General features: G+C 54.2%; 4 protein-coding genes across 9 annotated transcripts in view; 2 read left to right on the plus strand and 2 right to left on the minus strand.

Annotated features, from left to right (window-relative positions):
- Window positions 1–2,425: 2,425 nt before the first annotated feature.
- Window positions 2,426–6,485, minus strand: CLDN19 (claudin 19). 4 transcript variants are annotated; one of them, XM_071575473.1, is made up of 5 exons: window positions 6,075–6,485; window positions 4,963–5,127; window positions 4,672–4,759; window positions 4,304–4,360; window positions 2,426–3,294 (listed from the first exon to the last, which is right to left on the minus strand). In XM_071575473.1, the coding sequence occupies exons 1-5, from the start codon at window positions 6,295–6,297 to the stop codon at window positions 3,273–3,275; spliced, it is 555 nt and encodes a 184-aa protein (XP_071431574.1). In that variant the 5' UTR covers window positions 6,298–6,485; the 3' UTR covers window positions 2,426–3,272. The 4 variants fall into 4 exon arrangements, with proteins under 4 accessions (XP_071431574.1, XP_071431572.1, XP_071431571.1 ...); XM_071575471.1 differs by lacking the exon at window positions 4,304–4,360 and having other exon boundaries at window positions 2,426–4,303; XM_071575470.1 differs by having other exon boundaries at window positions 2,426–4,360.
- A 1,241-nt stretch (window positions 6,486–7,726) lies between these two features.
- P3H1 (prolyl 3-hydroxylase 1) lies at window positions 7,727–15,635 on the minus strand. 2 transcript variants are annotated; one of them, XM_071575469.1, is made up of 15 exons: window positions 15,127–15,635; window positions 14,616–14,768; window positions 14,223–14,412; window positions 13,626–13,757; window positions 11,573–11,712; window positions 10,792–10,881; window positions 10,644–10,696; window positions 10,163–10,284; window positions 9,868–9,995; window positions 9,690–9,785; window positions 9,424–9,574; window positions 8,849–8,966; window positions 8,559–8,634; window positions 8,270–8,410; window positions 7,727–8,192 (listed from the first exon to the last, which is right to left on the minus strand). In XM_071575469.1, the coding sequence occupies exons 1-15, from the start codon at window positions 15,607–15,609 to the stop codon at window positions 8,073–8,075; spliced, it is 2,193 nt and encodes a 730-aa protein (XP_071431570.1). In that variant the 5' UTR covers window positions 15,610–15,635; the 3' UTR covers window positions 7,727–8,072. The 2 variants fall into 2 exon arrangements, with proteins under 2 accessions (XP_071431570.1, XP_071431569.1); XM_071575468.1 differs by having other exon boundaries at window positions 14,223–14,433.
- A 143-nt stretch (window positions 15,636–15,778) lies between these two features.
- C22H1orf50 (chromosome 22 C1orf50 homolog) lies at window positions 15,779–19,697 on the plus strand. The gene is made up of 4 exons (XM_071575475.1): window positions 15,779–15,944; window positions 16,901–16,987; window positions 18,014–18,145; window positions 18,799–19,697. Exons 1-4 carry the CDS (start codon window positions 15,810–15,812, stop codon window positions 18,988–18,990), a joined length of 546 nt encoding a protein of 181 aa, XP_071431576.1. The 5' UTR covers window positions 15,779–15,809; the 3' UTR covers window positions 18,991–19,697.
- A 2,880-nt stretch (window positions 19,698–22,577) lies between these two features.
- CDC42 (cell division cycle 42) overlaps window positions 22,578–25,123 on the plus strand; it is a 28,974-nt gene continuing 26,428 nt past the window's right edge. For both annotated transcript variants that reach the window (XM_071575450.1, XM_071575451.1), the window contains exon 1: window positions 22,578–22,665. The gene's annotated coding sequence lies outside the window, so the exon portion shown is untranslated. The remainder of the gene's footprint in view (window positions 22,666–25,123) is intronic.

Raw genomic sequence — 25,123 nt, forward strand, 5'->3', positions numbered from 1 at the left:
GTCAGCTGGGCTTTGTTGAGACATGATGGGTGTCCCTGCAGTTAGATCAGTCATAGTCTGGGAATGGAGCCTCCACAGAAATGTCATGTGGGGAAACCTCTGGGAACCTGCTGGGAGCTCTCCCCAGGTGGGGGACTCTGTGTCCTGGCAAATATCCCGTTTTTCAATTAGACATTTTAATTGCTGCCTAGGGGTGAGTGTCATAAGACCCACGAGTGGTGCAAGAGAGTCAGAGGGATGGAAGGGGCCAAAGAAAGAATCCGGAATGCCAGGATGATAATTAACTCCTTTGGTTGGTAATTAAGACCCTTCTTTTTTTCTCCATTAAGAGAAAACAAGTGACAACCCCTGCAGTGGTACCATGTCTGCTCAGCCCCCGAGGAAGTGCCTGTGACCCTGGAGAGTAGCATGCCAGCTGCCTGGCACTTGGAGCTGCCCTAAAAACTTCATGTTTGTTCCCTAATCCCCTACTGCTTAGGGAAGGATCCTGTTTGCTCTCACAGGATCCTTGTGGTGGCACTCTCTGAGCGTCCCTGTGCTCAGCTGTGCTCTGTGGCTCAGCCATCACTGCACCCTCATTTCCTAGACTCATGGAAAACGTCGTATTTCCATTTTGTAGATTATAGTTGAGATGTGCTTGGGTTTTTAGAGTGGATTTTTTTGGTTTCTTTGTGGCGTTTTTTGTTTGAGGGTTTGGGTTTTTTTGTTTGAGGTTGGTGGGGTTTTTTTCCCCTCTAGATAATCCTCTGTGCAGCATTTTGCTGTGGGGATTTTGCACTAGTCTTTTGGCAAACCCTTGAGTTTCAGCCCTGCAGAGACCCCCAGGTGTCTGAAGTGTGTAATTGCTTGGGCTTTATTTTGAGTTACTGTTTTCCTGGAATTTTGGCACATGGCAGGTCCAGCGCTTTGGCATGTAGCAGTGAATTAATGCTGAAAACATTCAGAAGGGCTTGTGAACCTTCATTTTCCAACCTTTACAGCTCAGGAATTTATGGTCCTTGGTCATTCATGACATGTGAAATTCTGGTATGACCTCAAGTGATACAAAACTGTAGCTTCATGTCCTTGGCTACCTATAAAAAAAGGTCATTTGTATTTTTGACTCATCTAAACAGTCACTTTACGACGTATCAAACTAATCTGCCTTGTCAATCCCCAAATGAAACCTTTTGGAGGGTTAAAAGATTCAGGTGGAGGGGCACAGCCATCAGTAGTGAAGTAATTAAGCTCCTTTTCCTGGTTATTGAAGGTGAAAACCAGACATTGGATCCCACCAGGTTTGTCAAACTCAAATGTTACAGAAGTGGTGCTGACAAGACCCAAATCTTGATGATTTAGCACACACTGTGCTGAAAAGCCTGTTTACAGCTGGAAAGGGAAAAAAGAAATAAAGATGTTTTCTTTGATCTCAGAGAGTTGGAGAGAACTCAGCAGATGCTGTTGGGGTAGGACAATGAAAAAAATTAATAAACCCACCACCAAATTCAAACAGCCATGTCCCAGAGGTGTGAGAAAAGCCCTTCTGTGTACCTTTGGTTGGGGTAGTTTTCCCATACCCCTCATTTCTACTTGTTTAAAAATGACTATTATCTCCCAGGGGTTTAACTGAAAGCAAGAGGTATGAAGAGAAATCTCAATATTGCTCATTAAACTGGTTTTATTGACCAAAAGTTGTGTGTGGAAAGGGGGGAAACTGTTGTAGCCTGTCTGCACTGGGAACAGAGGCAGATCCTCCTCTTTTGGATGCTCTTCCAGCCTGAGTGTCTATCCCCAAGGAGCCCTCAGGTGGCCCTTAGAGATATCACAGGAGCCACCAAGGACAGTAAATCCCTGGTTTTGAGGTGGGATGGGATGTGTCTGTGGAACAGGTGCAGCAGGCAAGACAAGGATGCTGAGATGAGACAGCAGGCATGCAAAAGCCTGGATGGAAAGTATTATCACTGGGGAAAAACATGCACAGCATGACAGGGCAGGAGGTTGTGCCTCTACATAGAGGAGCAAAAATCAGCTTAAATTAGCAAAGTGCCCGATTAGGCACAAGTCAGCTCTGAATTCATGGAAAATGGGAGAAAATAGGGAGAGTTCAGCTTTGAGGGTCCATAAGAAGATCCATGCTGGTGTCATTTCAGCATCGGGAAGAGTCCTGCAAGAGGGACCAAGCTGGATTCCAAGGGGTTTAAGCTTAAATTAAGCAATTTTAAGGCCGTGTCCTTGAAGAGCAATACGTGGCAAAAGACTCAAGGTATTTGGCCAGGAGGGCAAGAACCATTTAGGATAGGGGAGAGGCTCCTGCCTGGGCAACGCTGCAGAAGTGGCTCTGACCCAGCACTGGAGACACTGGCAGGGACTGGTCCAGGTGGGGAGTTGGGGGTATAAAAGAGACAATTCCAGAAAGATACCCATTACTGAAAATATTTTAATAAAATCAAGTCACAATTTTTAGTACAAACTGAAGAAAACTCAAGCATTTAAAAATCCCCACCCATCCCATTTCCAAGACCATGCATCCCCTTGAAAATTATTGGAATTTTATATTAAAAACATTCTTTACACCACACTGATATAAAAAGACCTTTTTAGTTGATTTTTTGTGGTTTTAAAGCACAAGGTTCCTTTTCAATCCTCATTGCAGTGGCTTTTGGTTGGTGGTTTTGGAGGGTAACCCCAAAATTTGGGTTCATCACTTGATGAGTAAAGCCAGCCTACAAGCACTGCTCTCCCCCTGCATGGGGGCTGCAATTCAAGAGAGGAAGAGGCAGGTAATACAGGGGTAAGAGAGAAATCACCACCCCGCCCCTCCACGGGGCTTCTCCTCCAGCACAGCCTAGGATCCAGAGCAGGTCATGGGCATAACATCAAATAAAGGGAAAGGAAGTAAAATGTAAGGGAGAAAAATAAAGTAAAATAAAATAGAGTAAAACAAAACAGAGGAATAGAGAATATAATACAGTAAAATAAAGTAAAGCAAAATAAAATTGAGAAAAATAGAAGTATACAGAGCAAGAGAAAATTTTAAAAATCAGATGTTTCATCTAATTGAGGTTAAAAAATAAAATAATAAAAAGTAGATAACCAAGCTATTTGAATTATTTCCAGTCTCTTTCCCTGCAGGTTGGCTGGTGCCACAAATGCAGTAGGACTGCAGGGATGGGGTATGGGGGGTTTGGGGATTTAAAGATGAAACTGGAATTTTGGGGGTTGCAAAGCAATTAGTAGCAGTGGAGCAGAGGTACAAGCAGGCAGAAGCAATTAGCATACTGGGTTTGGAACCTTCACCACCTGCTCCAGGGGATCCTGTCAATGAAGAGGGATTTGGACTCAGCGGGGGAGCACCAAAATTTGAGGTTCTGTCTATCTCCCACTCAAAATAATTGAGTTGGGCACCAGAAATAAAAACAAAACCTCCTTTTTGCTCAGAGCCCCTTTTTGCTGCTTTAATTTGCCCAAACCCATTTGTTCTTCTGTTTAACAAGGCACAGCCTGGTCCTGGGAAGGAACAAGCCCAGTGCAGTTTTTGGCTGGCAGAGCTCAGCTGGAGCAACTGGCCTCCAGCAGGAATTAACAATAATTAATAATAATTTTAAAAATGTTGGGTTTAGGTAGCAATGAGGAGGGGGAAATCTGTGCCTGGAAACCATTCCTCTGCCAAGAGCGGAGCATGGGGATGCTTGAACCCTGAGTCAGGCTAGGGCTGTTAGAGACAAAAACCTCAACTCAGGAAAACCAAACACCAGCTTCACTCCCCACTTACTCCTGAAAACAGGATGTGGGAGAGGGGTGGTCATGGCACAAAACGCTTCTGTGCAGCACATGCCCACAGGATTGGCTTTGTGCCCCTGTGGCACCAGCATCAGCCTCCCCCCTTCACCCCTGCAGCATCCCTCTGACAGACAGACACAGCACAGCAATGCCCAGGGACTGGGGGTGCCACCCTGCCCATCTGAGACAATGATAGATATGGAAGCTGAGACCCTCAGAACCTCTGTTTTAGAAGCTGGCACTACAAATGATGCTGAAAACCTGGAAGATGATGAGGAGAAAGGTCTCATGGAGCATTCAGGGACCAGGTGGGGTGGGAGCATCATGGTCTTGCCTGTTTTTGGGAGGGGAGGGAGGCACTAGGCAGTGGGAGTGCAGGGTTAGGGCTCAGACAAACTCCTGGGACATGGAGGGCTGCGACTGCCGGTGGTACTGCTGTCCTTGGCGCTCCCTGGCAGGGCAAGAGCAGCAGAGGAGGGACCCCCCCAGCATGGAGAGGCTGGCGGCCCCCCAGCCAATGAAGAGAGAAGAGCCAAATTCATACCTGTGGTGAAAAGGTTGGGGGAGCATCAGGGAGGCGGCAGAGAGGCAGAGGTGCAAACTGAAATGGACAATAGCATGCTTGAAGCCCTGACAAGGCCACCAGCAATGCTGAGGCCGATTTTGATTCTTCCCTCTCCATCCCCATCTTTCATGTTTGCTGGATCCAGCTCCTACACTTCCCTATGCTTTAACCCTCCCTTGAGCCCATCAAGAGTATCTTCTGCAAGGTGGCAGCGAGGGGTAGCAGATGTCCCACCCATGTGGTCCACAACACCACGCCTTGCCAACACCAGCAAGGGAAGGTCTGATGGGAAGTGCAGGGACAGGACGGGATTCAGGTGAAGAGCACCCCCTGAGCCAGGCTCTTACCTGGCGTTGATGGGGACAGTGCTCTCCCTGAAGAACTCATAGGTCACCTGTGTTGCATACAAGGACACGGCGGCCAGTGAGCACAGACCTAGGCACAGAACCATGGAATCATGGAATGGTTTGAGTTGGAAGGGACCTTTAAAGGTCATCTAGTCCAATCCTCCCTAGACATCAAATGCTGACCATCAGTGACATGTAGCCTTCACTGATCCACTCCCCTTCTTCCAATAATGTTAAAAGGTGTTCAAGGGTTCCTGCACCAGTGAGGTGCAGAGGCTGGAGCTGCCTTACCGGAGAGGACGAAGAGGACACCTCCAGCAACAGCTATGCGGCCCTTGGTGACAGGATCCTCCTCCCCAACTTTAGTGCATTTCATGCCCACCACGCTCACGATGATGCCGAAGAAGCCCAGGAGAAGAGAAATGACCATGAGAGCCCGGGACATCTGGATGTGAACTGCAAGGGGAGGGAGAAAAGCCACTCCCAGCATGTGGCTTTGACCACTGCCAGGCACTGGAAACAAAGTCACCTTGTATTACACTGGGGATGGATGTGTCCTTAACCCTGTCCTCACTGCATGACTCCCATGTCACCTCTTCCCCACCTGGCAGGTACAGAGACCTCAGCTCAGGTCAGGGCACCACTCCCAACACTTTCCCTGACCTTTCTCCCTGCCACACTCATCCTCCTCATCATTGCCTGGGCTGGAAAACACCTTGCCCTTAACAGTACCACAGTCCCAAAATACCACAAGGGTGATGCCCAGTCACAGAAGGGCGGTGGGGTGGGTTGTGATGTCGTCATGGGGTGCTGTTGGTCCCCAAATGTGATGCCCAAGCTGGAGCTCAAACCCATCAGGGCAAGGGGGCATCCCAGCCACACAAAAGGGCTCAAACCCACAGGGCCTAGAGTGGCTCAGCCCTGGTGTGGGGAGGCTGGGGGCTAAGAATAGCTCATATTCACAGATGGAGGGGGAAAACTTGGACCCACATGGAGGCTTAGCTCAGAGGATGGGTGAAGTGGACTCAGACCCTTCTGAGGTGGGTCAGGCACAGCTGAGGGGCTCAGATCTATGATGGGGTGGAGGGGGGCAAGAACAGTTTGGACCTCCAGAAGACTCATGCCTCTGGAGGGACCAGGGAAGCTCAGACCCACAGCAGGAAGGGGGCACGCAGTCATTGAGAAGGTACAGGCTTGTTGCAGGGCAGGGTTTCAAACCCACATAGGTGGGTTCAAACACAGATAAGGGCTTGGAGGCATATGGGGTGGCCAAACCTAGCGCGGGGCTCAGACCTGCAGGAGGGTAAGGGCTGATCAAGATCCAAGGGGAGCTCAGACACAGGGCAGAGAGGGTGGGGGGGTCTGAACCCAGGAAAGGAAGCGGCCCCGAGCCCGATACCCACCGTCGAGGGAGAGCAGCGAGTCGTGCAAGCGGCACTGGACCTGCCCGGTGCTCTGGGCGGCGCAGCTCATCCACAGCCCCTCGTGGAGCCCCACGGCCGTGATGATGGCATCCCCTGCGTACGAGCTCTGCCGCCACTGCGGCAGCACGGCCGCCGCCAGCGCCGCCACCCACCCGCCCAGCGCCGCCAGGAACCCGCCGAGCTCCCGCGCCCCGGCGCCCATCGCCCCGCGCCGCGCCCCGCACGGAGCGCGATGGGAGGAAGGCAGAGGCTACGCGGGGGGCAGCGTGGGGGCAGGATTTGGAGTGAAGGGAGGCTCTGGGGGGCGGGGAGTTGGGAAGGGATTTCGGTCTCGCGGGGGTAGATTTAGACCCTGGGAAGGATTTCAGTCCCGAGTGGGACACTTGGAGCCCGGGGAGGGGGGGGGCGGCTGTGACGTGGGGCTTGGAGGGGAGTTGGGTGCTGGGGCGGGGAGTCCGAATTAGGGTCCTGGAGAGCGAGCATTGGGTCCGAGGGAAGAGCACTGTGTCTGCGGGAGGACATATTTGGGGGTCTGAGGGGGAGAGAGTTGAGTCTGAGGAGATCGATTTGGGACTGGACTCGAGGATTTGAGTCCTGAACGAAAGAATTTGGCGTTGGAGGAGAGATTTGTGGCATGGGGGCTATTTCTGTCCTACAGGAGAGATTTGGGTCTCGAGGGAGATGGGGACTCTTCAAACGACAGTGGAGGGGAATGGGAAAATTAGGCTCCTCAACGGGAAGAGGGGAAAGGGGTGTGGAGGAGGTGACACTCCTCCCCCCCCCCCCAAATCCATGACCTTCTGCACCCCTGCCGTGGGCTGGGAGTCCCCCTTCAGCCACAGAGCCCCGGGGGTAGCTCCAGGAATGCGACAGGGAGTGGGGAAAGGGTTCATTCAGTGAGGGAATTCGAGCACACCACGCCGCGGTGGCACAAACAAAAGACGCCATTGTCAGTGGTGTCCCCCTGAAGGAGGGGGACACGGAGTGTAGGGGGACACGTGCCACCACCCCGGTGACACGAAGCCCGTGTCAGCCCCAGGACCTGGCAATCGTTAACTGCCCTGGCCTCATCAGCAGTCTGCTCACGCGCTTGAGCAGCCAGGGTCAAACTGCGGGATGGTGGGCACCCTCCTGTGGGACCATCTGTTCATCCTGGAGAAACTGTGCCCCAGACCCCACCTCACCCATCCTGATGCTGAATGGGACCAGCCCTATGTCCTCTTCAAATGGCATGAGGGTGCCGGGTAGTGGTGCAGTGGGGCAGAATTTATTTGCCCACATTCCCGGAATGGTTATGGTAATGGCCAGACACCCCCGGGAACAATTCAATATCCTGCCAGAGGTGCCAGAGTGCTCAATGTCCTTCTTGTTCAAGGACTGTTCTTTCCTCCCTGGAATGGTGGGTCCCTTTCCCACGCTACAGGAGCAGGGTGCAGGGGATGTTCAGCCAGGGACTGCATTGACCCTGCTGCCCCTGGGGCACCTTGCGCCCCCAAAACACTTTTGTGGGGTTGCAGTGCTACAACATCCTTTGGTAAATGTTTGCCAGAGTGAAAGGCACCACCCCTATACTGATAACAGCTTAACGGGAGCAGCGGCCTCCAGCCAGACCCCCACCAGGAAGCAACGGCTTAGAAAAAAAATACATTTATTTGCCCATTTTCTGCAGAAGGCACTTAAATAGCTGCAGGTTTAGGAAAGGCACACATCTGCACCTGTGGCACTGGGGTGTCACCCCTAACACAGCATTGCTCCCTTGTTCCCATGTCACCCCTATGAGTCTCTATCACACCCTAGTTCAGGTCCACAGGGGGATGCCGGATGACGCAGGAGCAGTGAAGAGCATTTCCAATGTCCCATCCCACATGGGTGAGGGGCAGAGGAGGGTCCCATATGTCACCCTGATGACTGAGCAGCCCAAAACTGTGACACTAGTGTCAGTGGTCCTGACAAGGACATCTTGGTTCCTGTGGGATGTCACAGCTCATCCTTCCCCACCACAATGGCAGCTGGTGGTTCTTGCTCTGGCTCTGGCTCCAAATCTCCCTCTTCTATGCCAAAAAGCATCTTCACCAGGTCATCTGCCTGCACACGCTCCTGTGGACAGACCCATGGGGGTAAGCACAGCCACTGTCCTACTCAAAACCCCCACCTGCAGCTGGGAGGAAGCTCACCCGCTCACTGTGCCGAGGGTCCAGGGTGAACCAGAGAGCAATGGCACAGCGCTGGCCCTTGGTCACAGCCTTCACCCCATGGGGGTTCTCTGAGCCAGAGGAGAAGCCCACAGCACGGCCACACTGTGGCTGGACCTCTGCCTGCCAAGGATGGGAGACCTTGGTCATGAGTGAGTCAGTCCCCCTCAACCCAAGTTCATCTTTTGCAGTGCCCAGATGTTCCCAGGGGACAGGGCCAGCTTGTTTGGGTTTTGTGTTGCATATGGATCCTTGGAGCTGAGCTACTCACGGTCTGTGTTTTGGCATCCAGCTCGGTGAAGTAGAAAGCTCCGCCTTCAAAGTCTCCATTGAGATAAAGGATGGCACTAAAGGGAGCAGAGAACAAGTGGAGGTAACTAACAACCATGACCACAGCTCCAGCAAGCAGGTGAGTCCAGAGCTCCATCAACACCACAGCAAGAGCCAGAGGCAGGAAAGCCCAGGCTGGGCATCCTCCCACCCAGCTCCTCCCAGCCCAGGTGCCACCAAGCTGTGGTACCTTCAGGTGAGGAAGCTTCAGCTGACAGGCACCATCAGTACCTGTAATCCCGAAATGTGTAGGCTGGAGGTTCCTTCGTGCACACAAGAGCCTCTGCATTGAGGATGCAGTTGTCCACATGCACCTCGTGGCTGTTGTCACTTCGACCTTCTTGCTTCTCTAGGGTGGAACAAGACCTGACATATCAGGACCTCTCTGTCTGTGCAAGAATAGGGTCCATCCTCAAGCATCCCATGCTTGGAGGTGACAAGAAAGTCACGTATAGCCTAAAGCACTTCCACTTGCTGAAGCATGGACCATGAGAGGCCATTCAGGTGGCATAAGCCTATTGACTTGTCCCATGGCATTTCCATGGCCCTCCATGCACAGCTTCTCCCAGCAACCATCCCAAATGCCTCTGAGTGCTGAGATCCTGTATGGCATGAAGCTATCTGCCCCACTGGAGGCAACCAGTGAAAATGAGCTGCTGCTCATCTTCCTGAACTGGGCTTAGGGACAAGTTTCCCACATCCTTCTGGGAAGAGGAACAAGTTAGGGAGCTGCAAGAAGGTCTCCAAGGAAACATCCAAGACCAGACCCCTCCAGGTCCAGACTTGCTCCTCTGGGCCATGCTCACCATCGATGGCTGTGCGGCACACGAGGTGGGAATAGGAGAAGTGGAGCGGAACCTCCAGGCGGAAGTAGGACTCCATTATGCGCCGCACCTTCTCCGTTACGTTGTAGTACAGGTAGGCACTGCGCAGGGGCACCTTGCCCTCCTGGCCCAGCTGCGCAGGACAGACAGGACGGGGGCTCAGCACTGGGCATGGCCAACCACCTGCCCCCAAATTCCCATCTCTTGGCCCCACAGCCCAGCTCATTCCTCCTCGCATCCACCCCAACCTTGAGGGCCTTGAGGACGGTCACACCGTAGAAGGTCTCACTGGGGGTGTGAGGAGACATCTTCCCCCGATAGCCATCCCCGGCTGAGGCAGCCGCCTGCAAAACCGAACTGGTGTTACTGGTCTGTCTGAGCTGCAGGATGGGACCCTCGCCATCCTCTACCCATCTCTGCACTCACGTTAGTGAGTCTCTGCAGTTCCCGACACTCCTCAGCAGAAAGGACTCCATCCACCACAACACGCTGGGAACCGTTCAGGGCCTTGGAGTTCATGGTGACACTGGCTCCTTCATATGCCAAGGGGCCACCTGGAGCACAAAAGGGATTGGGGGACTTAGGGATGCATGTCACCAACCTTGGGGTGCAGTGCTGGGGGAAGCTGTGGTCCTGCTACCTGCTCCTGCTGCCAGCCACATATGGATTGGCTGGCAGCAGGGGTCATGGAGGTCTCCATCCCACCTCCCCTCCTCTGCACCTTCTCGGATGAATCTGCTCATGTCAGCAGACTCCTTAGCCTTCTCCTCCACCAGTGTCTCAATCTCCTTCATGAGGTTGCCGATCTCCTCCGAGATGCGCGCCGCCGTCTCCCGCTCCACCCTGGGAATGTGGTAGTCATCAGCCCTACCGCCCCACTATTCCCATGTCGGGAATGAGGGGCACCAAGACAAGGGCAGGACAAGTTGTCTCAGGGGCTGGTGACAAAGCCCAAGACTGGAGAGGGTCACTTCAATGCATCCCTCATCCTGTGGTTCTTTGGGTGACCTACCTGTGCATATCACCCCAGGGGCTGATGGGGAGCAAAGATTCTGCCTTCCAACAGCCTCTTCCTATCCCAACATCAAAACCTTCCCTGGCAGCAACCCTGTGCCATGGTCTTTGGCCCAAACCCCACAGAGGAAGAGGTCTATGTTTTGTTGGACCCCCACTGGGTGGCCTCAGCTGGGGACAGCACTCACTTCTGTTTTTCTCGCAGCCTTTTTGGTATCACCTCTTCAGGTGTCCAAGAGTCCTGCAGCCAGAAGAAGAGCATCAGGAGCTGGACAAGGATCCAGCCAGGACACATTCCATCAAGCCACCATGTCCCCCTGGTCTCTCACCACCCACCGGGTCCACAAAAGGGATGCTGAAGATGTCATAGCTGAAGAAGAGCAGCTCCTTCTCCATCAGGCTCCGCTGGCGGTACACCTGGATCTCCTGTGGCAAGGGGGCAGAAGTAAGAAGTGAGTTATAGCATGAGGGCTCTGAAGGACAGGGCAGAAAGGTGCAAGTTTAAACAATTCTTGCAGTCCTTGCTCCAGACCTACAGTCCTGGTTTCCTGGTCCCTCTGGCAACTGGAAAGGAAGTGGCTTTCCCCATCCTGCCTGTATTTCCCTGTCCTGTGTGGACGAGTCCCTGGGAAAGGACAGTCAAGCAGAGGCACACACATGTGCCCCTCTTCAGGAAGCTCTTTAGTAGCAGATCCTCTTCTCTACTGCAGCTGGTGTGGGGCAGAGACACCCATTCCTGCCTACCACAACCTAGGCAGGACCTTATCATCCAGATCCAGCTATTTTTTGAACCCAAATGCTCTCCTTTTCAAGCACTTTCACTGCAGTTGTGGAAGAGTGCAGCAGAGGTGCACTCAGATCCTCCTAAAAAATCTGTCTACTTGCCTCTCCCAGCCCTCTCCCTGAGGAGTGGGTCCATGTGTGCCAGTCATCCAACTTCATTTGGCCAAAGATATTTTGTAAGTGATGTTTTTCAGCCTCCCAGCTATTTTCCAGCTTGTTGGACCCTAAACTCATCCATTTCTGTCCACCTTGGGTGGCTGGATCAGAGAAGATCCCAAAGGTCCCCGAGGAAAGAAGATGTCTCTGCAACAGCTCGCCCCAGCTGATCGCTCACCTCTCGGGGTTGGATGAGTCTGGCCAGGTTTTCCCCCAGGACTGCAGTGTAATAGGCCAAATTCTGGTTCATCACTTCGTCATGTGGGAAGAAGAGCAGATAGGTTTTGGTGCATTCAATGGCTTTTTCATAATTTCCATCTGCAAAGAGAAATGGGGCTGTTAACAGCATGTTCAAGGGCATTGGAGGCAGAGCAAACATGGATATGGAGGAGTGATGAGAGACAAAGTGCTTGTTGTTCTGCAAAGGGTCTCACAAGTAGGGCAGATCCCCTGAAGCAAGGATAACTGCTGCCATAAAGGCAAAATTCAGAATCCAAGGTGCTCTCATGTCTCCAGAAACCACTGCACCAGAAACTTGGGTCACAGCCTGTGTACCTTTCTTCCTTGGAAAACATCTTGAGGCCCATTTCCAGGCAGCCAGACCCAACCATTTCCTGACTAACCTGCAATTTCCAGCCACTGAAGCACCTTGCCCTGCTTTTGTGCAGGCTTTCACAAAATCACACAGTCACAAATTGGGTAAGGTTGCAAAAGACCACAGTGAGTCATCTGGTTCAACCTCCTTGCTTAAGCCGGGACATCCTGGCACAGGATTGCATCTAGATGGTTCTGGAATATCTCCAGTGAGGGAGATTCCACAATCTCACTGGGCAATCTGTTCCAATGCATGGTCACCTGCACAGTGAAGTTCTTCCTCATAGCCAGGTAACCTCCTGGCTATGCATGGCCTCCTCCCTCATGCACAAGAAACCTCCTGTGCATGAGTTTCTCCCCATTGCCCCTTGTCCTATTGCTCAGCACCACTGGGCAGAGCCTGGTTCTATCCTTTGACACCCACACTGCAGATAATGAGAGACACTGATGAAGTCCCCTCTCAGTTATTGCTTCTCAAGGATTTCCATCTTCTTGCATGTCATATCTTTTTTTCTCTCCCTTTGCAGAAATTTGCACAGAAACAGCTTAAGGAGGTGAATAAAAAATGAAATAAAATCTGATGTATTTGCCTGGGTTATAACTCTTCTGCAGGGGGAGCCTGCCACTGTGGTTTGAAGCGAGACAGACAGCAGGCAGGAGGAAGAAAATTGCTTCTCTAAGCAGTTACTTCGCTTGGAAAGCAAAACTGCCCAGGAATAAAACAATGTGGAAGGTGACTGCAGCCAGGCATAGGGAGATCCAGATCTCCTGCACAACATTTCAGGCAGGAAGAGCATGCCTGTGTGAACCTCACAAAGTACAACAAGGTCTAGTGGAAGGTTCTCCACCAGCATCAGTGAAGATGGGGGGATGGATGGGATTATAGAGTAGCCTGCAGAGGACTTGGAGGTAATGGTGGATGAAAAATTGGACAGGGTCCAGCCATGTGTGCTGTTAGCCCAGAAACCCGTCATGTCCTGGCTTGATCCCCAGCATCATGAGTAGCACATGAGGTGGATTCTGCCGCTCTGATCTTCTCTGATGAGATCTCCCCTGCAATGCTGCCTCCAGCTCTGGGATCCCCAGGACAGGAAGGATGTGGACCCCTTAGAGTGGGTCCAGAGAAGGCCACAAAAATGGTCAGAGGGCTGTTGCATGTCTAAGAAAAAAGGCCGTGAAAATTTGGCTTGTTGAACCTGGATGTGGGAAGGCTTCTGGGAGATCTTATGGCCTTCCCATATCTAAAGGGGCTACAAGAGAGACGAGGCTTTTTCTACCAAGGCTTTTAGTCACAAGGACAAGGGGCAACGGTCTTAAACTGAAGGAGGAGGGCAGGGTTAGGTTGGCCATAAGGAGGAAATTTTCTCTGATGAGGCTGGTGAGGCCCTGGCATAGGCTGCATAGAGAAGCTGTGGCTGCCTCATCCCTGGAAGTGTTCACAGCCAGATTGGATGGGGCAGTAAGAGACCTCAGAGTGACCAGTGCAAGACGTCCCTGCATCTTGGGCTGGACTGATGAGATGATCTTTGAAGGTCCCTTCTCAACCCAACCACTTTGCGGATCTATGATTTCAGCCTGGGCAGAGCTGGGTGCCCAGCACTGACAGCCCATGGAAGATGGGGCGAGGAGCTGCTTACTTTTGTAGTAGGCGAACTGCAGGTAGTTGAAGTGCGAGGGCAGAAAATCCTCCAGAGCCTTCTCCCGGCCAGGCTGTGAGGCCAGCTCTGTGACACAGCCCTGCTTGCAGCTCAGCACCTGCATGGAGTGATCTGGTGAAGAAAAACCTCATGTCACTGCTCATGGTCACCCACAGGCTGGTTGGCAGGACCCTGAGGGGTCTCCAACCTTCTGCTTGCCCTGGGGCTGTTGCCAGCTTTTTGGAGGCAAAAACACTCTAAGTGCTTGTCCACGTCGAAGTGATGGTTGGGCCTGTGCTGCTCTCTGGGGACAGAGTGGCCATCCTCAGCTTTGCATCCTCGCATCCTGGTGACCCTCTACTGCTCCCTCTCCTGTTTTTACGTATTCATATGGAATTTGGAGGATTCCTGGGCATCACCCCCAGTACTGAGTGCAGGCAAACACCTTCTGCCACATACTGGTCACATTCCTCCTAGTGAAACCTAGCATGGAGTTTGCCCTCTTCAGGGATGTACCATTCCCCAGATCTTTGGGAACCAACCCACAAAGAATTGTCCCCAGGTCTTGTTACAGGACACAGCAAGCAGAGCTCCCACCTGTGATGGCCTGGAAAAGGTCTGCATTATACTCCAGGTAGTTGTAGCCCTCATAGTCGTAGGGTCCCTCACAGAGCGCACGGCACTCGGCATCTGCCACAAAATACTCCTCCAGTGCCTTCTCCAGGTGCAGGATGGCAGCGGCCGGCTGCTCCTCGGTGTAAAACCGGACACCCAGCCGGAACTCGCTCTGCAGAGGGATCAGAGATGACTGCGGGGGAGGCTCAACAGTCTGTTCGCCATGATGGGTCACTTGGGGCATCTGGTCCCCATGGGAGGGACCTCACAGCACCACAACGGCATCTCAGAAGCTCTCTGAGCCAACAGCCACAGTGCGACTGTCCCATCACTGGACAAGTGGACAGGTGCTTTGGAAGGGGAGGGGGGTCTCACCAGGTGGGGTTTGGCCTCCAGGTCGGTGAAGTCATCCTCGCGGACCCCCACCATAGCCTGGTAGTACTCCAGGTTCTGCCTCATCTCCTGGTGCCCAGGGTTGGCCACGAAGAAGGTGTGAGCCGCCGCCGCTGCCTGAGCCGGCCGGTTCATCTGGGTAGGAGGGGGGTGAGACAGCGTTGACTGCACGCGGGGCGGAGAGAACCCCCAGCCCAGGACATCCCGACGGCCGGGGCGAAGGGCGGCGACGGGGGCGGCTCCGGCGAGCTCCGACGTGGCACTGGCGGGGGCAGGGCTGGGGCTGCCAACGCCATCCCGCCGGGGTAGACACTAAACTTCCCTGGGACCGGGATCGCCCCGGCCGGTTCTTCGGTCCCATCCTGCCCCCTCCGCCTGGTTCCCGCACCTTCCATGCGTTCCGCACGTCCCGGATCCCGCCGCACCGGGACTCCCCCTTCTTCCCCCGACCCCTCATCCCCCCGCCCCGCCGAGGTCAGTGCTGGTCCCGCACCTTGAAATATGCGACTTGGAGGAAGTTGTAGGGGCTGCGCCGGACGAACTCCCGGTCCAGCTCCTCGCCCAGGCGGTACCGGGAGGGTGCGACGGGCCCGCAGCCCCGCAGGCAGGCTGCACGGCGCAGCAGCCCCCGAAAGAACTGCAGGTCCCGGAGCACCGGGTCGAGCTGGGGCTCGGTTCCCTCTGCTGGCGTCACCGTGGCGTTGGCGCAGAGCAGCCGGCACCGCACCAGCCGGGAGCGCACGGCGGCCCGAGCCCGCAGCGCCCGCTCCATCTGCAGCACCACGGCGGGCCAGTCTCCCCGCGCGTACGCCTCGGTACCGGCGGCGAACAGAGCGTCCGGCGGCTGGGCCGGCAACGGCGGGACGGCCGGTGCCGGGGTCGGGATAAGGACCGGGAGCGGCTCCGGCGGCGTGGCCGTGGCCGTGGCCGCCCCCGCCAGCAGCGCCAGCAGCGGCAGCAGCGGCGGCAGCGCCATGACCCAGCCGAGCCCCACCGCGGCCACGCCCACCCCGCGCACGGCGGCGGCACAAGCCCCGCCCCCTCTACTACGTCCCGCCCTGCCCGCCAGCCAATCAGCGACTGGAACGCCCAGCCGTGGCCCCGCCCCTCTCCGTACGTGATGACGCTACAGCGGAAACCCCGGCGCCGGGCGGAAGTGGGGGGGCGCGGTTGGCGATGGCGGAGGGCGACGCGGAGCCCGGGCTGGCTGGCCCTGGTTCCGGGCTGGGCCTGGTTGAGGGCAGCGCTGGCCGAGCCGCGCGCGTCGGGGACCCTGGGGACCTGGTGGCCCTGGCCCGGCAGGTGCAGCAGGTGAGGGCCGGGCCCCAGCTGCGGGGCGGCGGGGGCATGGCTAGGCCCGGTGTCCCCCTGCCTCCCAGCTGTCTCCGGAGCTTTGAGCCGGCGGCGACCTGGCTGCCTCCCAGCAAGTCCCGCTGCTTTCTGGTGACGCCGGCGGCCTCTTGGTGTGTCGCGTGGTGCCTGTCACCGTCTCGCACTGTCCCCGTCCCGTATGTGCCGGTGCCCCTCAATACCTTCCCGAGTTCCTACGCTGTTGGTATCTCCAGTACCTCCCATTGCACCTCACTGCTTCCCATTGTGTCTTGCTGCCCCCCAGTGACTCACAGAACATCACACTGAAGTCCTATCCTAGTATGCCCTGCTGCCTCCCAGTATGTCCCACTGACTAGTTCGTCCCCGTGTGTCCAGGTGCCTCCAGCTGCCTCCAGCTGCCACTCTCCCAGGCTATCCCAACACCACTGGTATGTCTTATCCCCACTTAAGTGATTTCCAGTCCATCCTGGTGCCTCTTAGTCCACCGCAGTTTTTCCTGATGTGCCCTACTGTCCCTGCCAGTGCCTCCCAGCATACCCCAGTGCCACCCAGAATGTTCTACTTTCCCTCTTGTGCCTCCTAGAACATTCTACTGCCTTCCAGTTATGTCCAGTTTGTCCCCCAGAGCTTCTCACTCTGTCTGAATGCTTCCCTGTAAATCCTACTACCTCTCTTGTGCATCCCCCTACCTCCCTGTCCAACCCATTGCCTACCAGTGTGTCCTGCAGCCACCTCCCACTTCCCCCCAGCCTGTCCAGGCAGCTCCCAGTGCATGGTTTCTGCTCCATGGCTGTCAGTCCACTGCCCGGGGGTGCTGTGACAGCTTCTGTACCCCTCAGCTCTGCTGACACCTTGAAGCATGGCTGTGGCCAGCCCAGCATGGGCCGGGGGGCTGCAGCTCCTCCATCCTGACCAGCCCTCGCTCTGTATCCCAGGCCGATGACTTTGTCCGGGCAAACGCCTGCAGCAAACTGACCGTCATCGCAGAGCAGATCCGGCACCTGCAGGAGCAGGCGCGGAAGGTGAGGGAGGATGGGCAGAAGGCTCATTGCATTGCCCAGGGAGAGGAGCACCTGCCCTCACTGCTGGGCGTCTGGGGAGAGCTGTGGCCCCGGTGTGTCAGGACCAGAAGCCGAGAAGAGAAGATTCAGTGGGAAAATGAGGGTTTATTGTTGGGTGTCAACAGGGGTGAGAGAGGGTTGGGTTTGGTGCTTTCCCCAAGTCTTGGGCACATCAGGAAGATTTCAGCTAAGGTAGGGGAGCAAGAGTGAGTGATCCAAAGCAGCTCAGGTTTCAGGGAGAACAGAGAGATGACTGGTTTGAGGACAGGTGACTGCTGCATGTGCTGTGCTCCCAGGAGGACCTAGTGCAGTGACAGTGTGCCCCTGGTTGGATCTGAGACCCCTGAGAGATGTGAACTTGGCTTTTCCATTTGTCCCAGCTCATTTGTTGGAGTGGGTGGCCCTGGCAGCACCCAGCAGGGCTCAGCTGTGTTCATCAATACATCCTCATCTTTAGGGGTGAAATGTGGAGGCAGAATGGGAAAGGATCTGCCAGTCATAGCAACTGGCCTGTAGCCATTGAGGCACTTACATCATGTAGTCACTAACTGGTGGAGCTGGAGCTATGGAGCTGTCAGCTGGTGGAGCTGGGGAGATGAATACCCCTTTGTTCCCTGCCCCTTTCCTTGGGGTTTGAAGCAGGAGGCCCCCAGGGTCCAGCAGTTGTGTGCAGAGATGAAGAAAAAGCCCAACATATTGTGGGGTCAGGAACAGAGGTGAACCTGGAGTGAGGTGCAGAGATCCTTAATTCTTGGAGGTATCTCCACCTCCGTGGAGAGGTGCTTTGAGTTCCAGCTGACAGGGAAGACTTGGAGAAAACTTTTATCTCTTTGGAAAGTGTCTTCTTCCTGGGGCAAGTGAAATCACACATGTGGCAGGCAGATCAAGGCCTTGTGAGCCATGTGTCAAGTGATGTGTCCTGGGCTCTGGCAGTAGCACATTGTCATTTTATTTCAAATGTAGAAATACTAAGTTTATGTTTTCCAGGTCTTGGATGAAGCTAACAGAGATGCTGATCTGAACCATGTGGCCTGCAACCTTGTGAAGAAGCCAGGAAACATTTACTACCTGTACAGGAGGGAGAGTGGGCAGCGGTACTTTTCCATCCTGTCTCCTAAGGTGGGTGGTTGCAGCCCCTGAGAAAGCAGGGAGGTGAAAAAAAAGTCTTGTTTGTGGTGTTTGGGAACATGTGGTGCTCAGACAAAAGCACCAGCTTGATGGGGGCATTTGTTGGCTGCTGCTCAGTTGGCCTTTGCCCTTGGTCTGGGTTAGTCTGCTGGGGCCAGAGCCATCTTTTGGAGTTCTCTGGCTCTTGGTGGAGGATGGTAAGAAGCCCTTTGGTGCATGGACCTGAATTCTGCCTTTTGGTCCCTGCAGTTCTTCCTCTGAAAGTAAAGAGCCTTTCCTGGCCAGCACTGCCTAACAGGATGGTCTCTTCAGATGCTTCAATCCAGGGACTGAATTTGCCTGCAGCTTGAGGGGTGGTCTTGGAGGTCTTCTCCTTCTAGGCCACCCATTTTCTTACCTGCAGGGTGAAGCCTTTGGGGCAGACTTCTGGGCAGATCAGGGAGTTCTTGTGTCCCCAAGTCTCCCTGCGTCAGCAGTGCTGGAGCTTGACCTGATCTTGGACTCGGGGTAGCTGAGCCTACTTGTAGGTTAAGAAATGTATGGTCATGCAGCTGGGGCTGCTTCAAAGAGCGTAGGGGTGAGGGACAGCACAGCCCAGCTGCAAAGGGAACTGAGCACTGATGGGTCTCTCCTTTCTCCACCAGGAATGGGGAACCACTCCCCATGAATTTCTGGGTGCCTATAAGCTCCAGCATGACATGTCCTGGACTCCATTTGAGGACATTGAGAGACGAGATGCAGAAATAACCATCCTGGAGAAGCTGCTGACCCGGCAAGCAGCGCTGCCTCCATGCACAGAGCCCAATTTCCAGGGCCTGACCAAGTCACATGAGTGACCACACAGGACCCCCTGAGCAGAGTCCCTGCGTAAGGGGACACAGGGCCTGCGTGCCACCAAAGGCAGGGCAAGGGAAGAGACCAAGAAACAAAAATGCTGATTGCTCTGTACTTTAAGGAGACTGTGTTCAGTCATATAGGATTTTCTAGTAATTGAATAATTTATTTTGTTGACCTGTGCCAAGCCATAGTGAGAGGCAGATGATACCAGCTGGTGTGAGTTCCAGAGGGCTTGGGGCAAAAAGCAGAAATGCTTGGAGAAGATGTGATAATGCTGTAAAATAATATGTCCTACCTGCCTGGCTCTGGTGTATCTCACTGTGAGTACCTGTGACAGGTAATGATTTCAGAGCTGGATTTTGTCCCTTGTTAAAATGCATGTGTTTATGGACTTGTGTGGTCTTGAAAGAGTGGTCAAATCCCTGTTCAAAGGGTCTGTTTTGACAGGAATTTGCTGGTCTCTGTCCCAGGTGACCTAAACCCCTGAGCTGGGAACATGGGGTGACCTGGAGCTCTCTTCTCTAGGAAGAGTCTCCTCAAAAGTGCCATGCAGGCTTCAGGTGCTCTTCAAATGATGGGTATTTCACATTCCTTGTGCACTCCCCATGGATTTGAGTGCATGAGCTGCCAGGTAGAGACAGGACACTGGATGTCTCTGTGCCAGCTGTGGGTAATGTAAAATAAATCAGTCTTGATCTCAGATGTACCTTTGAGACAGGCCCTGTGTTCTTCCTGTGTGGCAAGTATCCCTTTGGCTTTATCAGAGAGACTTGGTGGCACATGGAGCTGATAGGACTTCTCCAGCCTCTTTTTCCACCAAGAACTGGAGAGAAGTAAAGATCAGAGCTCCTGAGGAGATGTCCTCCCTTTGCCCAGCTGCACAGGCCTCCTCCAGGAGCTCACCTGCTCCGGTGTGAGGAGTCAAAGCTGTAATTTATTGACAGAGACAGAGGTATCCAGGTTGGATCATGGCATCTAAGATCAGACCTGTCTGGATCCTCCCATGACTTACTCACCTCCCTGACATGACTAGGTGACCTTGTATGTGCTGCTCCAGGCATTCCACGTGCACAGTAGCTTTGACCTCCTCCTCTGTTTGCAATGTGGGAGGATCAGGGGCCACTGTGGGAGCTGAATTCTGACCTGGAGTCTGGGCTCACTATGGGTGGAGGTGGTGCTTCTTGGTGGAGCCCAGCCATGAGGGCATCAGCTTTTGTCATCACATCATTGGGAACCAGCACTGTCACTGTGTTTTGTCATCACTGCAGTTTATTCCCCCTTTCCAGGGCATAGACTCTCCTCCAGCCTCTAATGTCCTTTTCCCCACACCTTGGGAGATGCTTGAGGCTGCTGACAGTGACAGTTCCCTATTGGAAGAGCTGTTCTTTGTGGGATCACATAGAAATGGCAGATTTGAGGCAGCTCCCTGACAGCCCAGGATTTTTTTTTGTCCCAGACTTTCTTCTCCCACCTCTGCCTGGTGCAGTAGCTCCCCCCCATCCCAGCATGGCTGAGCCTCTGGTTGGCAGAAACCTGCTTCTTGGAGTCAATGAAGGACATTTTCCCCAGTGTCCTTCCTCACTTGAAGCACAAGGCCAGATTAACAGCAATTCTTCTATTATTATTCCAAGGTATAATTAATTCCTGATCAAGTCACAAGTGTCTAATTTGATGGTTTTCCCTCCTGCTTGTTCCGATTTTACTGCTTGTTACTAAATCTTAACTTGGAAGGGAGAAAGTTAATTACTGCATGTGCTTTCTGTGGTGCTAATTACAGCAACCCAGATGTGTGTGTATGCTCCTCTGGGAAATGGTGCTTCCTGTCCCAGTTTTATGTTTCCATCATTAATATCTGTACTGTGACATGCACAGGGGAATTGGGGTGGTTGGGGACCTCCATAGCCTTTGATGGGATTTCATTTGTGCTTTCCTACACCTCCAGCAGATACCCCCAGGTTTCCAAACCCCACAACCTGCTGGTATTCTGCAGTCCCTCTGGGCACAGGCAAGTCTTTCTCTTGGATTTGCTCCTAAAAGGCAAAACCACAATGGCTGTGGATTTGTATGAAACCACAAAGGTCTTAAGAGATAGGACATGGAGGTGGTGGGCTCGTGCTTGGTGTTCTCAGCAGTGTGGGAAGCAGGGATGAGAGTCCTGCAGCCATGCAGGAAGGGGTTTCTGGAAAGGGGAAACCATTCCCCCAAAACAGCCCACCCAATGTTGCCATCTCTGCTAGTTTTGTATCTAACTAAACCCAAAGAGCTGAGGCATTGTCGGAACTTGCTGTAGTGCTGAGCAACCCATCCTCTGGAGCACGGGCAAGGATAGAGCTGGTGGCAGGAGGATGAGCTGAAGCCTCCTGTGAGGCTTGCAACAAGGATAAGTTCTGGAGAATCGAGGAGCTGGTGCTCTGAAAGACTCCCCAAGTCCCTCTGGGTTCATGATCTCACCTGCTTGGCTCAGCCTCTTACCCCGCTGTTGCCTTTGTGCTTGACAGGGCAGGGATTTCATCCAAAATCAGCTGGAGAGAGTCAGTGGGGCCTGACATCCATTCCCAATTTCATAATGAAATTTCTGTTTGAAAATACTCTTCTTCCTTTGATCTTTGGTGAGTGCTCAGGGCTCCAGTGAGCATGTTCAGAAGGCAATGGCTTACTCTGAAGTCTCCAAGGATGGCCAATATTTACACAAGAAAGCACAGATATGCATCTGACACCATTACATTGGGCAGAGTGGGTTTTGCTCAATCTTTGGCCTCGAAGATGAACCAGGGCTTTTTTGAAAGGCCCAGCACAAAGATATTCCGAGGGTCTGACCCACTTCAGCTGCTCCCCAGAGCATGTTTGGTGCCTTGGGCTGCTGGCACTGGGACCTGCAGCTCTTCGTGGCTGTTATGAGTTGAATTACTTTGGATTTTTCTGTGTCAGGCCAGATTTTGGCTCCTGCTTCTCAAAGTGGCCATGCCTAGAGATTTTATTTCTGGGCTCTTGTTCCTGAAGGATGAGAAGGCTTACAGGGATTTAACCCCCCTTAAGTGCTGTTCTGGAGGTCTCCTCCCAGCCTGGAGGAATCTCCCAGCAGAAGAATTGTGGCTCTTTGGCTTTTTTTATTTCAACTTCAGCTCCAGGGAGAAAATAAAAAAAAAAGGGAAGAAAACATTGAGGGAATTTGGAAAATGATTTAGGGATGCACCACGTGGGGAGGTTCTGCCCATAAGAGCTGCTGCAGCCCCCGGGGGCGGGGCCCGGCGGGGGGCGGGGCCCGGCGGGGGGCGGGGCCCGGCGGGGGGCGGGGCCCGGCGGGGGGCGGGGCGGGGCCAGGCGGGAGCGGGGCCCGACGGGGGCGGGGCCCGACGGGGGCGGGGCCCGACGGAGGGCGGGACGGGGCGGGGCCATGCGGGGGGGCGGGGCCAAGCGGGGCGGGCCCGGCGGGGGCGGGGCCCGGCGGGGGCGGGGCCAGGCGGTCCCTGCGCACGGGCGCCCCCTGCCGGCCCGTGCATTGCCCAGCAGGCGGCGCCGGGGCGGCCGGCAGGGGGCGCTGTACCCGGCAGAGCCCTCGCTGCCCGCCCCCCCCCCGCGCGGCGTGCGCTGCGTGGTGACGTCACGCGGCTGCCCCTGTGCCTGCGCCGAGGAGACCCCGCAGCGAGCTGCCAACGCCCGGCGGAGCGCCCGAGGTGAGCGGGGGGTGGGGACGGGACGGGACCCCCGACCGACCCCCGGCACCCCCGACCGACCCCGATCCCCGCCCGCCTCCGACCCAACGATTCCTGGCCCCGGCCTCCGCTCTCGCCCCGGGCGGACCGCCCGCCCTGCGGGAGCCGCCCTGCCAGGCCCGCGGTGTGTGCGGGGCCTCCCCGCAGCCGCCTGTTGTGGGGCTGGCTCGTCCCGGTGGGCGCCGGCGGGCGCTGCCTTTGCGGGGCCGGCTCTGCTGGGGCAGCCGCCGCCTCGTCCTCCTGCCCCGCTTCCCGGCAGCGGGCGCGCCGGACCCTCTGAGCGGCGCAGGAAGCGCTTCCGCGGCCATGGCGGGCCCTGCCCCGGCGCGGCCCTGCCCCGGCCCGGCCCTGGTCGCGGGTTCCCCGCGCTCGGTGCAGCCCGGCTGCGCTCGGGGCTGTAAGAGAAGCGCCGAGAGGCTGCGGCCCGGGCTGTGCCACAGGAGCCCTGAGCTGCTGCGGGGTTGCGGGCGCGGGGAGAAGCGGAGCTCCAGCTGGGTGCGCTGCACGAGCAGCTCGTAGTCAGAGAGTTGAGAGGCCCTTCTGGGCGTCTGCCTCGTGAGGAGGTGCGAGGCAGTGGGTTATTCAGAGCCATCCCAAAGCTCTCTGTACGTCGCTGGTGATGCCACCGGCTGCAGCCGGGGCAGGAGCCAGTGCTGCCTTGAAGGGTTGGTATTGGCACGTGTTTCCCATTCTCCTGTGAAATCTCATAAAAATGTACATACTGCAGCAGCATGTCACCTATTGCTGTTATAAAGGTCTGTTTTAGTGATCTGGACTTCAGTTGTGTTTTTACCTGTGAGCAGACAAACCTTGCAGCTGGTGACAAGTAGTGGGTGACACTCACACGGCAAAGTGGCTGTGAATGTAACAACCAGCATTGGAAAGCTGTGCTTAAGGGAGAGCTGCGGAATTGTCGGGATTCATTGTGCCCTGTTTGTGTGGGTGTTGCGGACAGGGGAGCTGGAACAGCTTTGTTCCCCTCTTGACAGAGAAGCCCTGCCGAGCAGGGCGTGTTAGATGGCAGCTGGGTGGTCTGAAGTGTCTCGGTCTGACCATCTGTGCTTCTCTCCCAGGGAAGAAGGTGCTGGCTGTCTCCATTCAAAGTGTTAAAGTGTTAAGTTGTAGTACCCCGAAAGTCCCTTTTTCTTTTTTTTTTTTTTTTTGGAAGGGTATTTGAAACCTGGATGAAGCTCCTGATTTTGCTGATTGGGAAAACTCATTAAGGCAGTAACAGCTTCACTTCTTCAGTTGGCAAAAGGGTCCTGTGCAAAATGAACTTTACATACAAAGCCTAATATTTCGCTGACTGTATGTTGGGAAGCTGTTCAGCTTAGAGAATTCTTTGTTAGTGAGGGGTTCTGGTAAAGGCAAATGTATATTTGAGACAGATTTCAGACACACATGTAAGTCTTGCATCAGTGTATTCCTGACTGTAGTAATGATTCAGTATTTAAACTGTTCACTTGTGTGCTTCAGTAACAATGGGGAAAAGGATTTTTAAGTCTTGACAAAGAGTAAAAAAACTACTGTGGTGCAAAATGAAGCATATTTGCAGTTTGGTAACATACCCTGGGCAGAAATTTTAATCGCTGGATTTGCTTACTTTGAACTTGGTTATTCATGACCTGCAGCTGATGCTCTGAGTTCATTACATGCACTGCTTTGAGGTTGGTTGGGTGCCTGAAATCAATGTCTGGGGAGTTTGTGATGTTTTCATTGTTTGATAGAAAAGCTCTGGAAGCTCCAGAGTGCCAAGTACCTAAAATAGAGTCTGTGGATCTTCTACTAAAAGAACAAACAGAACTGGAGTCCCTCTGAAACTCCTGGGGATTTCCCTGAGTGTGGAGTGGGCTTTTCCTGCTGTCCTGTAAAGGGCATGTGAGGTTGGTGTGAAGTGCACCATGAAGCTGACCACTGATCCTGATGTAAAGGTTCCTTTTGGTTAAAATGCAGCTGTAGAACTAAAATAAATTTCCAAATCTTCCAAGCATGGACAGCTGGAGTTCTTATTAAACTGTTTTCAGCAGCTCTCTTGTTACACTGCACACTTCAGAGTTACCACAGCGGGTTGGGCTCCAGCTCTGCTGCTGCCTCTGGAGAACTTGGACTGTAAATGAGCACACAGCAGTGCAGTTGAGGTGTGTGTAATCTGCTTGATGCTCCTGTGAGGAATGCTGACACCTTTTAAAAATTACCTGTGGGCTTGTGTGTTTTATCCTTCTCATCCTCTGTCTGCCTTTTGTGGTCAGCCAAACTGTTTTCCTGTCCTTTGGCTCCATCATATGAATTTCAGTGATAGGAGCTTCTAGAGCAGGAGGCAGTCAGGAGGAATTGTATGGGAGGACAGTTATGCTCACCCTTGAAGTTCTGTTCCTGAGGAACCAATTATACTTTTTTTTTTTAGGAAAATGGACGTGCT

The sequence above is a fragment of the Pithys albifrons genome, chromosome 22 (assembly GCF_047495875.1).
Source record: "Pithys albifrons albifrons isolate INPA30051 chromosome 22, PitAlb_v1, whole genome shotgun sequence".
Lineage (NCBI taxonomy): Eukaryota > Metazoa > Chordata > Aves > Passeriformes > Thamnophilidae > Pithys > Pithys albifrons.

Coding starts and splice junctions, on each gene's coding strand:
- CLDN19 (XM_071575470.1), bottom strand. CDS start 6,297: ATGGGCGCCGGGGCGCGGGAGCTCGGCGGGTTCCTGGCGGCGCTGGGC. Junction 4,760..4,962: donor TGTCCTCTTCGTCCTCTCCG/GTAAGGCAGCTC, acceptor TTCTGTGCCTAG/GTCTGTGCTCACTGGCCGCC. Junction 4,361..4,671: donor ACTGTCCCCATCAACGCCAG/GTAAGAGCCTGG, acceptor TGTCCATTTCAG/TTTGCACCTCTGCCTCTCTG.
- P3H1 (XM_071575468.1), bottom strand. CDS start 15,609: ATGGCGCTGCCGCCGCTGCTGCCGCTGCTGGCGCTGCTGGCGGGGGCG. Junction 14,769..15,126: donor TCCAAGTCGCATATTTCAAG/GTGCGGGACCAG, acceptor CCTCCTACCCAG/ATGAACCGGCCGGCTCAGGC. Junction 8,411..8,558: donor TGGATGCCAAAACACAGACC/GTGAGTAGCTCA, acceptor CATCCTTGGCAG/GCAGAGGTCCAGCCACAGTG.
- C22H1orf50 (XM_071575475.1), top strand. CDS start 15,810: ATGGCGGAGGGCGACGCGGAGCCCGGGCTGGCTGGCCCTGGTTCCGGG. Junction 15,945..16,900: donor TGGCCCGGCAGGTGCAGCAG/GTGAGGGCCGGG, acceptor TCTGTATCCCAG/GCCGATGACTTTGTCCGGGC. Junction 16,988..18,013: donor TGCAGGAGCAGGCGCGGAAG/GTGAGGGAGGAT, acceptor TATGTTTTCCAG/GTCTTGGATGAAGCTAACAG.